This window comes from Pristis pectinata, chromosome 17, assembly GCF_009764475.1.
Source record: "Pristis pectinata isolate sPriPec2 chromosome 17, sPriPec2.1.pri, whole genome shotgun sequence".
In the NCBI taxonomy this organism is placed as follows: Eukaryota; Metazoa; Chordata; class Chondrichthyes; order Rhinopristiformes; family Pristidae; genus Pristis; species Pristis pectinata.
Window position 1 is genome coordinate 5,456,288 of NC_067421.1, and position 12,506 is coordinate 5,468,793.

The window sequence follows — 12,506 nt, forward strand, 5'->3', positions numbered from 1 at the left end:
GCAAATTGTGCAGAGGACGTGGGGAGTCTGCAGAGAGATACAGACAGGTTAAGTGAGAGTGCAAGGGTCTGGCAGATGGAATACACTGGTAAATGCAAGGTCATCGACTTTGGAAGGAAAAATAGATCAGATTATTATTTAAATAGTGAAAGATTGCAGCATTCTATTATGCAGAGAGACTTGGGAGTGCTGGTGCATGAATCACAGAAGGCTGGTTTGCAGGTGCAACAGGTTACCAAGGCAAATGGAATGTTGGCCTTCATTGTTCGAGGGATTGAATTTCAGAGCAGGGAGGTTATGCTGCAGCTGTACAGGATACTGGTGAGGCTACACAGAGTACTGTGTGCAGTTCCGGACTCCTTACTCAAGGAAAGATGCACTGGCTTTGGAGGCGGTGCAGAGGAGGTTCACCAGGTTGATTCCGAGATGAGGGGGTTAGCCTAGAGGAGAGGTTGAGTCGCCTGGGACTATACTCCTGGAATTCAAGAAGAATGAGAGGGGATCTTATAGAAACTATAAAATTATGAAAGGGAGAGATAAGATAGAGGCAGGAAGTTGTTTCCAACTGTAGGTGAGACTAGAACTAGGGGGACATAGCCTCGAGATTAAGGGGAATGTATTTGGGATGGAGCATGAGAGAAATCTGCTTTTCCCAGAGAGTGGTGAATCTGTGGAATTTCTGCCCAGGGAAGCAGTAGAGGCTGCCTCATTAAATATATTAAGACACCGATAGGTTTTTGCATCGTAAGGGAATTAAGGGTTGTGGGGAAAAGGCAGGTAGGTGGATCTGAGTCCACGGCCGGATCAGCCACGATCTTAATTGAATGGCAGAGCAGGCTCGACGGGCCAGGTGCCCTCCTCCTGCCGAGAATCGATGTAGAGACCGAGGCGGTGGGCAGACACAGCCCTGGCCCTGGCCCAGCCCGGTGCCGCCCCGCACTCACCCCGCTCGCCCGCATGCGGCCATTTCCCAGCCGACGGCCCGCCCTACACACCGCCCCCGGCCGCCAGCGACCCCGGCCGGCGGAGGTCTGCGGGAGGGCGGAGGCAGCGCCCCCCGGCCGGCGGGAGGTCCTGCGGGAGGGCGGAGGCAGCGCCCCCGGCCGGCGGGAGGTCAGCGCGCAGGGCCGGTGCCCCGCCCCCCCCGCCCGGCAGGCTGTGCGCCGCTCGGTGAGTCAGGTGGCCGCATCATGGATGTGAACGTGACGGACAGCGAATGGCGGAGCATCGCTTTCCGGCAGAAGGTGGTGGCGCAGATGTGAGTCTGGGCGCCGGGGGTGGGCGGGCGGCGGCATCCGGGATCGGGGCCCCCGGGCCGGGAACCCGCGGGGGTCCGGAGGGGGTCCCGGGCCTACCCGGGCCGGAAACCTCGGGCTTTCCTGGCGAGTGAAAGCCGCAAGCGTGACGGCGAGAGGCCGAGGGTGAAATCCGCACTGCCGGTTGTCGCAAGTGCCGAGACATACAGCGGGGGCCGGACCTGACCTGCAACCCCCCCGTGACCCCTCACCCCCGACCCCTCACCCCCTCACCCGCCCACTCCCGACCCCCTCACCCCCTCACCGCCCACCCCCGACCCCTCACCCGCCCACTCCCGACCCCTCACCCCCTCACCCCGACCCCTCACCCCCTCACCCGCCCACTCCCGACCCCTCACCCCCGACCCTCACCCCCTCACCCGCCCACCCCCGACCCCTCACCCGCCCACCCCCGACCCCTCACCCGCCCACTCCCGACCCCTCACCCCCTCACCCCGACCCCTCACCCCGACCCCTCACCCGCCCACTCCCGATCCCTCACCCCCCTCACCCGCCCACTCCCGACCCCTCATCACCCCCTCACCTCCCCGCCCCCCCCTGATTCCCCCGCCCCCTCGACCCCCCCCTGCCCCCAATGACCCCGATCCCCCGCCACCCAACCCCCCACCCTCGATCCCCTTTCCCTCCTCAATTCCCCCTTCCCCTCACCATGATCCCTCAATCCCTCCGCCCCTCACCCTGACCCCCTCCAACCCCCAACCCGACCCCCTCATTCTTAACCCTTCAGCTCGGACCCTCCCCTGACCCTCTGCCCTGGGACCCTCCTCTCTGTCCAAGTTTACTGATGACATTAAATTGTTGGAATGATGAGGATGCAGAAAGGCTCCTGGGGGATTTTGACAGGCTGAGTGAGCTGTAACGTGGCATGTGGAGGGCAATGTGGAAAAGTGAGGGGTTGTCCACTTCAGCAGAGAAACAGAAGTGTTGAGCACTTTTGAAGTGGTTAAAAAAAAGATTGGAAAATGATGGCGAGAAAGTTAAACAGAAGCAGGATTTGGTCACCTGGGTTTCATGCACGGGGACTTTCCAGAGCCCCTCGTTCTCAAACATTTCGTGGTCTTACTCCATTTGCATAATAATTTGCTTGTTTATTCTTCCCGACAAAGTGGATACCCACATGCTTTCTCACATCATGTTAAAATCAGCTGACTTCTTGGCCACACCTAACCTATCCATATCTGTTTATGCCCTCATCAGTACTTGATGCCTTTTCTATCAGCAAATTTGTCACTTTAGCGAAGGCAATAAGCTCCAGAGTTGATCCCTGTGGCACCTCACTGGTTATAGATTGCCGATATGGAAATGACCCATTTATCCCAACACTCTATTTCCTGTTAGTTGGCCTTTCCCTGTCCACATTATTATATTACCTCTAACCCCGTGTGCATTTACCTTGTGTTTTGTGCTTTAATGTAGCACCTTACTAAATGCCTTCTGGAAATCCAGACACACTCCATCTGCTGCCCTATCCACCCTAGTTGTAATATCCTCAAAGAGCTCTAGCAGATTTTTTAAACATGTTTTCTTTGAAGGGAGCCTGGGTGTCCTTATTCACAAGTCACTGAAAGCTAACAGGCAATCGAGAAGGCACTTGGTACCTTGGAACTTTTATTTTGCTTTGGGATTTGTGCACAAGAGTAAAGACTAAATCATACAGTGCCCCGGTGAGACTGCACCCTGTACAGTTTTTGGTCTCCTGACCTAAAAAAAAGGATCTACGTGCTGTAGAGGAAGTGCAACAAAGGCTCACCAGACTGGTTCCTTGAATGATGGGTTTGTCATAGACAGAGAGACTGAGTAGGCAAGGCCTCTGTTCTCTAGATTTCAGAACAATGAGAGATAACCTCATCGAAATGTACAAAATTCTTAAAAGACTTGACAGGCCAGGATGCAGAGAGGCTGCTTTCCCCGGCTGAGGAATCTGGAGCTGGGGTCCATGGTCTCAGAATGAAAGGATAGACTTTTTAGAACTGAAATGAGGAAGTAAGCTTTCTTCACTCATAGGGTGGTGAGTGTTTGGAATTCTTTGCCCCTGTGACTGCATTCAAAACAGATGGCTAGATTCTGGAGATCAAAGGAATCGAAGGGTAACGGGCACAGCGAAGGAAAGCGGTTTCTGAGATAGAAGGTCAGCCAGGATCTTGTAGAATGGTGGAGCAGGTTGAGGGGGCCGAATGGCCTGAAACTGTCCCTGTTTTCTCAGGTTCTGGTGTACATGGTGAAGGGATTGGATGTTTAGGTGGTGGATGGGGTGGCAGCCAAATGGGCTGCTTTGTTCCCAATGATGTGAAACTTCTCGAGAGCTATTAGTGCTGCACTCATCCTGGGGAGTATTCCATCACAGACCTGATGGACCGGAGGTATGTGGAAAGGCTTCACGGTGTCAGGAGCTGTGTCATTCACCACAGTAAGCACAGTAATTTGTGGCGGATCTAGTGATGTTTGTACTGAATGGATATCAACGTGTGCCCTCAGCTTGGTGCTACTTGCCATATATCTGCACGTGCTTGAATGAGGTCTGTATGCAGGTTAGCTCTCATTGCTCTAAAATCTAGAGAACAGAGACCTTGGCTACTCAGTCTCTCCGTCTCTCCATCTCTGACATTTCTGAGGTGAGTGGAAACTGAGAATGAGAACAGTTCTGAACCTTTCCTGATGAATGTCGCTGATGAAGTGGGCCAAAGATAGTCTGGAGGAGCTCCTACAGCAATGTCCTGCAACCAGGATGGTTGAGCTCCAGCAGCCACCACAATCTTTCACCCACTGCCTTTGCAGGTTTCCAGCAGCATTGTGGACAGGCCTGTTCTGAGAGCCTCCTGTTTTGTGAGCCTTAATTGTTCAGTGCTCACCATTGGATGCAGCAGGCAGGAGAGGTTTGATCTGATCAGTTGTGGGATTGCTTGTGATGGTGGTGGGATACAATTCTGCTACTGCTTGGCCAACAGTACCTCATGGATGGCTGGTTTCGAATCTTTAGGACCACATACCCCATTTCCCACTGCCACATCCCTTCAATCACTGAGCCCCTCTCATCCTCTCTTCTCACATAGTCCCAGCCTCAGCACATCGGAAGACCAACATCTTTTCTGATTAGGGAGAACAGAAAACTTTGTGGTTTTCCACAGTGACAGGAAGGCTTGTCTGTCCCCGTTCAGTGTGGTGGCACTGCTGATTCCCCTCCGTTTTTTCCTCTTGGCAGAGACGAGGCCATGCGGTCAGCTGGAACTCCGATCACCAAATCCAGCAAAGACATGGAGAACCACGTCTTCATGAAGGCAAAGACCAGGGTAAGTGAAAATCCAAAGACTGCAGATATTGGAGTGTGACAGGAAATGTTGGAAACCCTCAGCAGGTCTTGATCTGAAACATTAACTCTGTTTCTCTTTCCACAGATGCTGTCTGACCTGCTGAGCATTTCCTGCATTTTCTGTTTTTTATTCCTTAACAGGTTGTACTACAGCTGGAAGGGGTGGCTGTTCATGCCCATCCAAATCCTCTTCAGCTTTGTGCCTTGGAAGTCACTTTTAGAGGGCAATCAGATTAGGATTACAGAACAGTAGCAGCACAGGGTGTGACTATTCCGCCCTGTGAGAGTGTGATGGCTTTCCTGCAGCTGATCCCTCTCCCTTGCCCTTTGCAATGTTATTGTTTCCAGTACTGATCCATTTTTTTGGAATGCCACACTTTCTGTGTACGTGCTGCTTTGCCCAGATGTGCCCTGTCCCACAAAGCAGTAGGGCAAACCCAATCCAGCTCATTTTTCATATTTCCATATGACACAGGAGGCCGCCGTTGGGGCCCATCAAGTCTCTGTCAGCTCTCGGAGTAATCCCATCAATCTCTTTCCCCACTTACCTCCCCATATTCCCACTAACTCCCCCTCAAGATCCTACCACTCACCTACAGACCAGGGGCAATTTACAGCGGCCAATTAACCTGCCAACCCGCACGTCTCTGGGATGTGGGAGGAAACCAGAGCACTGGGGGGAAGGCCACACAGTCACAGGGAGAACGTGACACGCACCTGAGGTCAGAATTAGAACATAGAACAGCACAGGAAACAGGTCCTTATGCTCATGATGTTGTGCTGACCTAATTAAACTATTAATTAATCGCCCTAACTTAACTAATCCTTTCTGCCTACATAATATCCATATCCCTGCATTCAGGTAAGATAAGATATTTATTTATTCGTCACATGTACATAGAAACACATAGTGAAATGCATCTTTTTGCGTTACTGAGAGTGTGCTGGGGGCAGCCACAACATAGCGTGCCCACAACTTCCTAACCTGTACGTCTTTGGAATGTGGGAGGAAACCGGAGCACCCGGAGGAAACCCACACAGACCTGGGGAGAACGTACAAACTCCTTACAGACAGAGGCGGGAATTGAACCCAGGTTGCTGGCACTGCAGTAGTGTTACGCTAACCACTACACTACTGTACCTATCTATCATCTCTGCCTTCACCACCACCCCTGGCAGTGGCTTCCAGGCACCCACCACTCTGTGTAAAAAAAAAACTTGCCCCCGCACATCTCCTTTGAACCTACCCCCCTCTCACCTTAAATGCATGCCCTCTGGTATTAGACATTTCGACCCTGATAGGAAAAAGATACCGGCTGTCTACTCTATCTATTGCCTGTCATGATCTTATAAAGTTCTATCGAGTCTCCCCTCAGCCTCCACTGCTCCAGAGAAAACAACCCGTGTTTGTCCAACCTCTCCTAACACATGTTCTCTAATCCAGGCAGCATCCTGGGTAAACCTATTTCTGCACCAAAGCCTCCACATCCTTCCTATAATGGGGCGGCCAGAATTAAATGCAGGAATCCAGATGTGGCCTAACTAGAGTTTTATAAAGCTGCAATGTAATTTCCTGACTCTTGAACTCAGTGCCTCGACTAATAAAGGCAGGCATGCCATACGCTGCCTTTACCACCCTATCAACCTGTGCAGCCACTTGCAGGGAGATATGGACTTGGACCCCAAGATCCCTTTGTACATCAACACTGTTAAGGGTCCTGCCATTGACATTGTACCCTCCCTTTACATTTGATCTCCCAAAGTGCAACACCTCACACTTGGTCACACTAAACTCCATCTGCTATTTCTCCACCTATATCTGCAACTGATCTATATCCCACTGTATCCTTTGGCAATCTTGTACCCTATCCACAGCACCACCAACCTTTGTATCATCTGCGAACTTACTAACCCACCCATCCACATTTTCATCCAGGTTGTTTATATACATCACAGACAGCCAGGGTCCCAGTAAGGATCTCGAGCTGTGAGGCAGCAGCTCTACCCTCTACACCACTCTATCTTTGATTTACCTCCTTATCAGCCTTGGTGACTAGCAGAGTGATGGAAGATGTCACCTGTGCTGTCAAACGGCATTTACTCAATCAATAAGCTGCACATCGATGCCCTGTTGGGTTCTGTAAGGACTACTTGGCTCCAGACCTCATCACTGCCTTGTCCCAAACGTGGAGCAAAGAGCTGAAGTCCAGAGGTAAAGTGAGGCCCTTAACATCAAGGCAGCATTGACTGAGGGTGACATCGAGGAACCCGTATTGGTTTATTATTGTCACTTGTACCGAGGTACAGTAAAAATCGTGTCTTACGAACCGATCGTACAGGTCAATTCATCACACAGTGCAGTTACATTGAGTTAGTACAGAGTGCATAGATGTAGTACAGGTAGAAACAGTAACTACGGAGTAAAGTGTCACAGCTACAGAGAAAGTGCAGTGCAATAAGGTGCAAGGTCACAACAAGGTAGATCGTGAGGTCATAGTCCATCTCATTGTATAAGGGAACCATTCAATAGTCTTATCACATTGGGGTAGAAGCTGTCCTTAAGGCTGGTGGTACGTGTCCTCAGGCTCCTGTACCTTCTACCTGATGGAAGAGGAGAGAAGAGAGGATGACCCGGGTGGGTGGGGTCTTTGATTATGTTGGCTGCTTCACCAAGGCAGTGAGAGTCCATGGAGGGGAGGCTGGTTTCCATGATGTGCTGGGCTGTGTCCACAACTCTCTGCAGTTTCTTGCGGTCCTGGGCAGAGCAGTTCCCATACCAAGCTGTGGTACATCCAGATAGGATGCTTTCTATAGTGCATCGGTAAAAGTTTGTGAGAGTCAAAGGGGATAAACCAAATTTCTTTCACCTCCTGAGGAAGTAGAGGCGCTGATGAGCTTTCTTGGCCGTGGCATCTACGTGATCTGACCAGGACAGGCTGTTGGTGATGTTCACATCCCTGGAACTTGAAGCTCTCAACCCTCTTGACCTCAGCACCATTGATGTAGACAGGTGCATGTACACTGTCCCCCTTCCTGAAGTCAATGACCAGCTCTTTTGTTCTGTTTGTAAAACTGAAATTAATGGACATCAAAGGGAAACTGCTCCTGTGGTATAAGTCATGCTCACACAAAGGGAGGTGGAAGCAGCTTCCCCTGCAGTGAGGTTGTTGCAGGCTTCCTCAGGGCGGTGTCCCAGGCCCAACCGTCTGCTACTTCTTCAACGACCTCCCTTCCGTCACACTGGGGATGTTCACTGATGATTGCACAATGTTCTATTCCATTCACAACTCCTCAGTAACTGAAGCAGTCCATACCTGCACCTAGCAAGACCTGAACAACTTTCAGCACAGGCAAGTAACATTCACGCCACTAAGCGCCAGGCAATGACCATCTCCAACAAGAGAGAGTCTGACCACCTACCCTTGATATTCAATAGCAATACCGCCACCGTCCCCCACTATCAGTATCCTGGAGCCACCATTGACCTGAAGCTCAGGTGGACCTGCCACATAAATACTGTAGTTACTGTAGCAGGTCAGAGGCTGGATATCCTTTAGAGAGTGAGCAAGTCACCTGACACTCCAAAGGCATTCCACCGACAAAAGGCACAAGTAGGAGTGTGATGGAAAACACTGGTGTGGAGGAATGGAGCGCACAGCAATTTGAAATGTTTCAGGACAAAACAACCCACTTGATTGGCACCCCGTAAACCACCACACACATTCCCTCCCTCCACTACTGGCACACAGTGGCTGCCGTGTGTAGAAACAGCACTACAGTCCCTCGCCCAGGCTACTCTGACAGCACCTCCCAACCATGACCTCTGCCACCAAGTAGGATGAGAGCACTACCATCTGCAGGTTCCACTCCAAGTAGCACGCCATCCTGACTTGGAAATATATCACTCACCCTTCATTGTTGCCAGGTCTAAGTCCTGGAACTCCCTCTCCAACTGCACCCAAAGGACTGCAGAGGTTCAGGAAGGTGACTCACCAACACCTTCCTGAGGGCAATTAGGAACGGACAATAAACGCTGACCTTGCCAGTGATGCCCAGATCGTAGAGGCATATGACACTGACACTGGCCCTTTGGCCCCTGTGTCTGTGCCCGTCCCAAATACCCATCTATACTAATCCCAAAACTGAATAAAAAAAAACAACATATTAGGCAATGCATTCCAGAGGCTCACCACTCGCTGCTTGAAGCAAGTTTCTCCTCTTGTTTCTGTGATTCCTTTTGCCTTAAATCTGTCTCCTCGTGTTTACCCCCTCTCGTTTCTGGACCCCTCGTTATTCCCCTCTCGTTTCTGGACCCCTCGTTATTCCCCTCTCGTTTCTGGACCCCTCGTTATTCCCCTCTCATTTCTGGACCCCTCGTTATTTTGCTAAGGACAACAATTCAGCTCCTCCATCCATTCCCTGTTTCACATGTCTCTCATCCTAGGAACCAGTCTGCATCCTCTCCATGATCTTTATATCTTCCTAAAGTAATGTAACCAGAACTGGAAGTAAAGTTCCAACTGTGGCTGAGCAGTGTTTTATAAATTTGCGCTCTCTGTTTACAAAGCCCAGGATTTATTTTAAACTGATTTCTCAATCCTTCTAGCTGTCTTTAAAGGCTTATGTGATTGGTGCACAATATTAGGTCCCCGTCTCTTTTCATCTGCATATTAAAGCACTTTGCTGCCCTTCCTGCAGTGGCATCCTGGGCTGTGGAGCTGGCTCCTGAACAGCAAGGCCCATTGTAGGGCCTTCCAGCTGTCAGTGGCGAACCTTCCCCCAGAGCAGCTCTGATGGCTGGTTAATCCTCACCCCTCAGGTTGTTCAGCTTTCACAACTTGACTCATTGAATGACACTGACATTTTCAAAATTGAAAACATTCAAAAACTATTGGGGCGTCACGGTAGTGTAGCGGTTAGCACGACGCTATTACAGCACCAGTGATCGGGGTTCATTCCCATCGCTGTCCATAAGGAGTTTGTACGTTCTCCCCATGTCTGTGTGGGTTTCCTCCGGGTGCTCCGGTTTCCTCCCACGTTCCAAGACATACGGGTAGGTTAACATGGGTTTAAATGGGCGGCGCAGGCTCGTTGGGCTGGAAGGGCCTGCTACTGTGCTGTAAATAAAGTTTATCAAGAAGTTTTTAAAAGTTTTAAGTTTATTTAAAAATCAGTTGTACTTTCACAAAGTTATAAATTTGGATTCTAAAAAGAAAACTCTTTGAAAATAATTTTGAATTAAACCTTTTAGGAACACAAACAATTAAATACATTTACATTAACTCAATGAGTTCAAAAGCTGTAAAGTATCTGAAGCTTGGGTTGTACCACTCCAGTGAGATGAATGGGGTTTGTGAACCTGAGCTCAAGTCCAACCTGGTGCAGCTTAACCACCCCGATTCCCAGTGCGCCGGCTGGAAAACTGCAGGAAGTTGTCATTTTGCTGCTTTATTGCACTGGGTCCACCATCACGTTTGAGTTGGTGTGATGAAGGCAAGAAATTTGGAATGCAATTGTTCATATGAGTCATAAGTGTTCATCTATCAGTTAAAAAGCAAAGTCAAAGTTGAGTTTATTGTGCAATGTAGCAGTTAGCGTAATGCTATTACAGCACCAACAACCCAGGTTCAATTCCCGTCGCTGTCTGTAAGAAGATTGTACGTTCTCCCCATGACTGCGTGGGTTTCCTCCGGGTGCTCCGGTTTCCTCTCACATTGCAAAGACATACAGGTTAGGAAGTTGTGGGCATTCTATGTTGGCACCAGAAGTGTGGCGACACTTGCGGGCTGCCCCCAAAACGCACTACGCAAAAGCTGCATTTCACTGTGTGTTTCGATGTACATGTGACTAATAAAGAGATCTTATCATAAACAAGCAGATCAGTATGTGGAATTGTGATGTTTTGGCCATTATGGAGACTTGGTTGTGAAAGGGACACGACTGGCAGGTTAATATTCCTGTGTTTTAATGTTTTAGATGAGATAGGTGAAGGAGTTGCATTACTATTCAGGGAGAATGTCACAGCTGCACTCAGAGAGGACAGACTGGAGGGCTCATCCACTGAGGCAATGTGGGTAGAGCTCACAAATAAGAAATGTGCAATCACTCTGAAGAGGTTATACTACAGGCCTCCCAATAGCCACTGGGAGATAGAGGAACAGATATGTAGACAGATTATGGAAAGATGTAAAAGCACCAGAGTTGTCGTTGTGGGTGACTAACTTCACCAATATTGACTGGGACTTCCTTAGTCAAGAGGCTTAGATGGGGCAAAATTTCTTCAGTGCATTCAAGAGTAGTGGAGAGCCCAACTGGAGGAGGGACCACGTTGGACTTCGTTTTGGGAAATGAGCCTGGCCAGCTGATGGGCCTTCAGTGGGAGAGCATTTTGTGAACAGTGATAACAACCCCTTAAGTTTTAAGACAGCTGTGAATAAGGATAAGTTTGGACCTTGTGGGAAATTACCAGGTTGGGGGAGGGCAAATTGTGACATTGTTAGACAGGTTTAAAGACCAGCTGATCAGAGCTCAGGACCCGCTTGTTCCAGTCGAGGAGGAAGGACGAGGATGGCAGGGTAAGGGAACGTTGGATGACGAGAGAAGTTATGAATTCAGTCAAAAAGGAAAAGGAAGCATACGTAAGGTTTAGGAAGCTAAAATCAGAGAGGGCCCTTGAGGAATACAGAGATAGCAGGAAGGAGCTCAAGCTGCGGATCAGGAAGGACAAAAGGGGCCATGAAATGTCCTTTGGCAAATAGGATTAAAGAGAATCCCAAGGCAATTTTTACATATATTAAAAACAAAAGGATAACTGGGGAAGGGTAGGACCAGCCAAGGGTAAAGGAGGGAACGTACTTGGAGTGAGAGGATGTGGGTGAGGTACTAAATAAGTACTTTGCGTCAGTATTCCCCGAGGAGAAGGACATGGAGAAGAGCGGGAGCAGTGTGGGGCATGCTAACGTGCAAGGACATTTTGAGATCAGGAAGGAGGTGGTGCTGGGTCTCATGAACAGCAGCAAGGTACATAAGTCCATAGGGCCTGATGAGATGTATCCCAGGTTATTGAAAGAGGCAAGGGGGGAGATTGCTGGGGCCTTGACCAGGATGTTTGTATCCTCACGAGCAACAGGTGAGATCCTGGAGCACTCGCGAGTAGCCAATGTTGTTCCTTTGTTCAAGAAGGGAAATAGGGATAATCCACAAAATTATAGACCGGTGGGTCTCATATCAGTGGTAGGGAAGCTATTGGAGAGGGTTCTTGGGGATAGGATTTACGCACATTTGGAAAAACATGGCCGGATTAGGGACAGTCAACGTGGCTTTCTGCAGGGCAGGTCACATCTTACAAACTTGGTTGAGTTTTTTGAGGAGGTGACAAAGGTGCTTGAAGTGGGTACAGCAGTGGATGTTGTCTACATGGACTTTAGTCAGGCATTCGACAAGATCCCTCGTGATAGGCTGATCCAGAAGATTAAGATTCTTGGGATCCATGTTGACTTGGTGGTTTGGATTCAGTATTGGTTTGCCCTTAGAAGACAGAGGGCAGTAGTGGAGGGGTGTTATTCTAGCTGGAGGTCCATGACCAGTGGTGTTCCACAGGGATCAGTGCTGTTTGTGATGTATATGTAAATGACTTTGATGAAAATGTCGATGGGCGGGTTTGTATATCCGCAGACGACACAGAGGTTGGTGGAGCTGTGGACAGTGTAGAGGGCTGCCAAACGATACAGCAGGATATAGATCAGTTACAGATATGGGTGGAGAAATGGCAGATGGAGCTTAATCTGAGCGAGTGTGAAGTGTTGCACGTTGGGACGTCAAATGTAAGGTGAAAATATACAGTTGTTGGCAGGACCCTTAACAGCATTGCTGTACAGAGGGAT

General features: G+C 49.6%; 1 protein-coding gene across 3 annotated transcripts in view; it reads left to right on the forward strand.

Moving 5' to 3' along the window:
- Positions 1 to 1,145: 1,145 nt before the first annotated feature.
- Positions 1,146 to 12,506, forward strand: part of med15 (mediator complex subunit 15) — a 95,717-nt gene continuing 84,356 nt past the window's right edge. For all 3 annotated transcript variants that reach the window (XM_052032053.1, XM_052032054.1, XM_052032055.1), the window contains exons 1-2: positions 1,146 to 1,258; positions 4,516 to 4,603. In XM_052032053.1, coding sequence (XP_051888013.1) covers positions 1,191 to 1,258; positions 4,516 to 4,603 — 156 coding nt within the window. In that variant the 5' untranslated portion in view covers positions 1,146 to 1,190. The remainder of the gene's footprint in view (positions 1,259 to 4,515; positions 4,604 to 12,506) is intronic.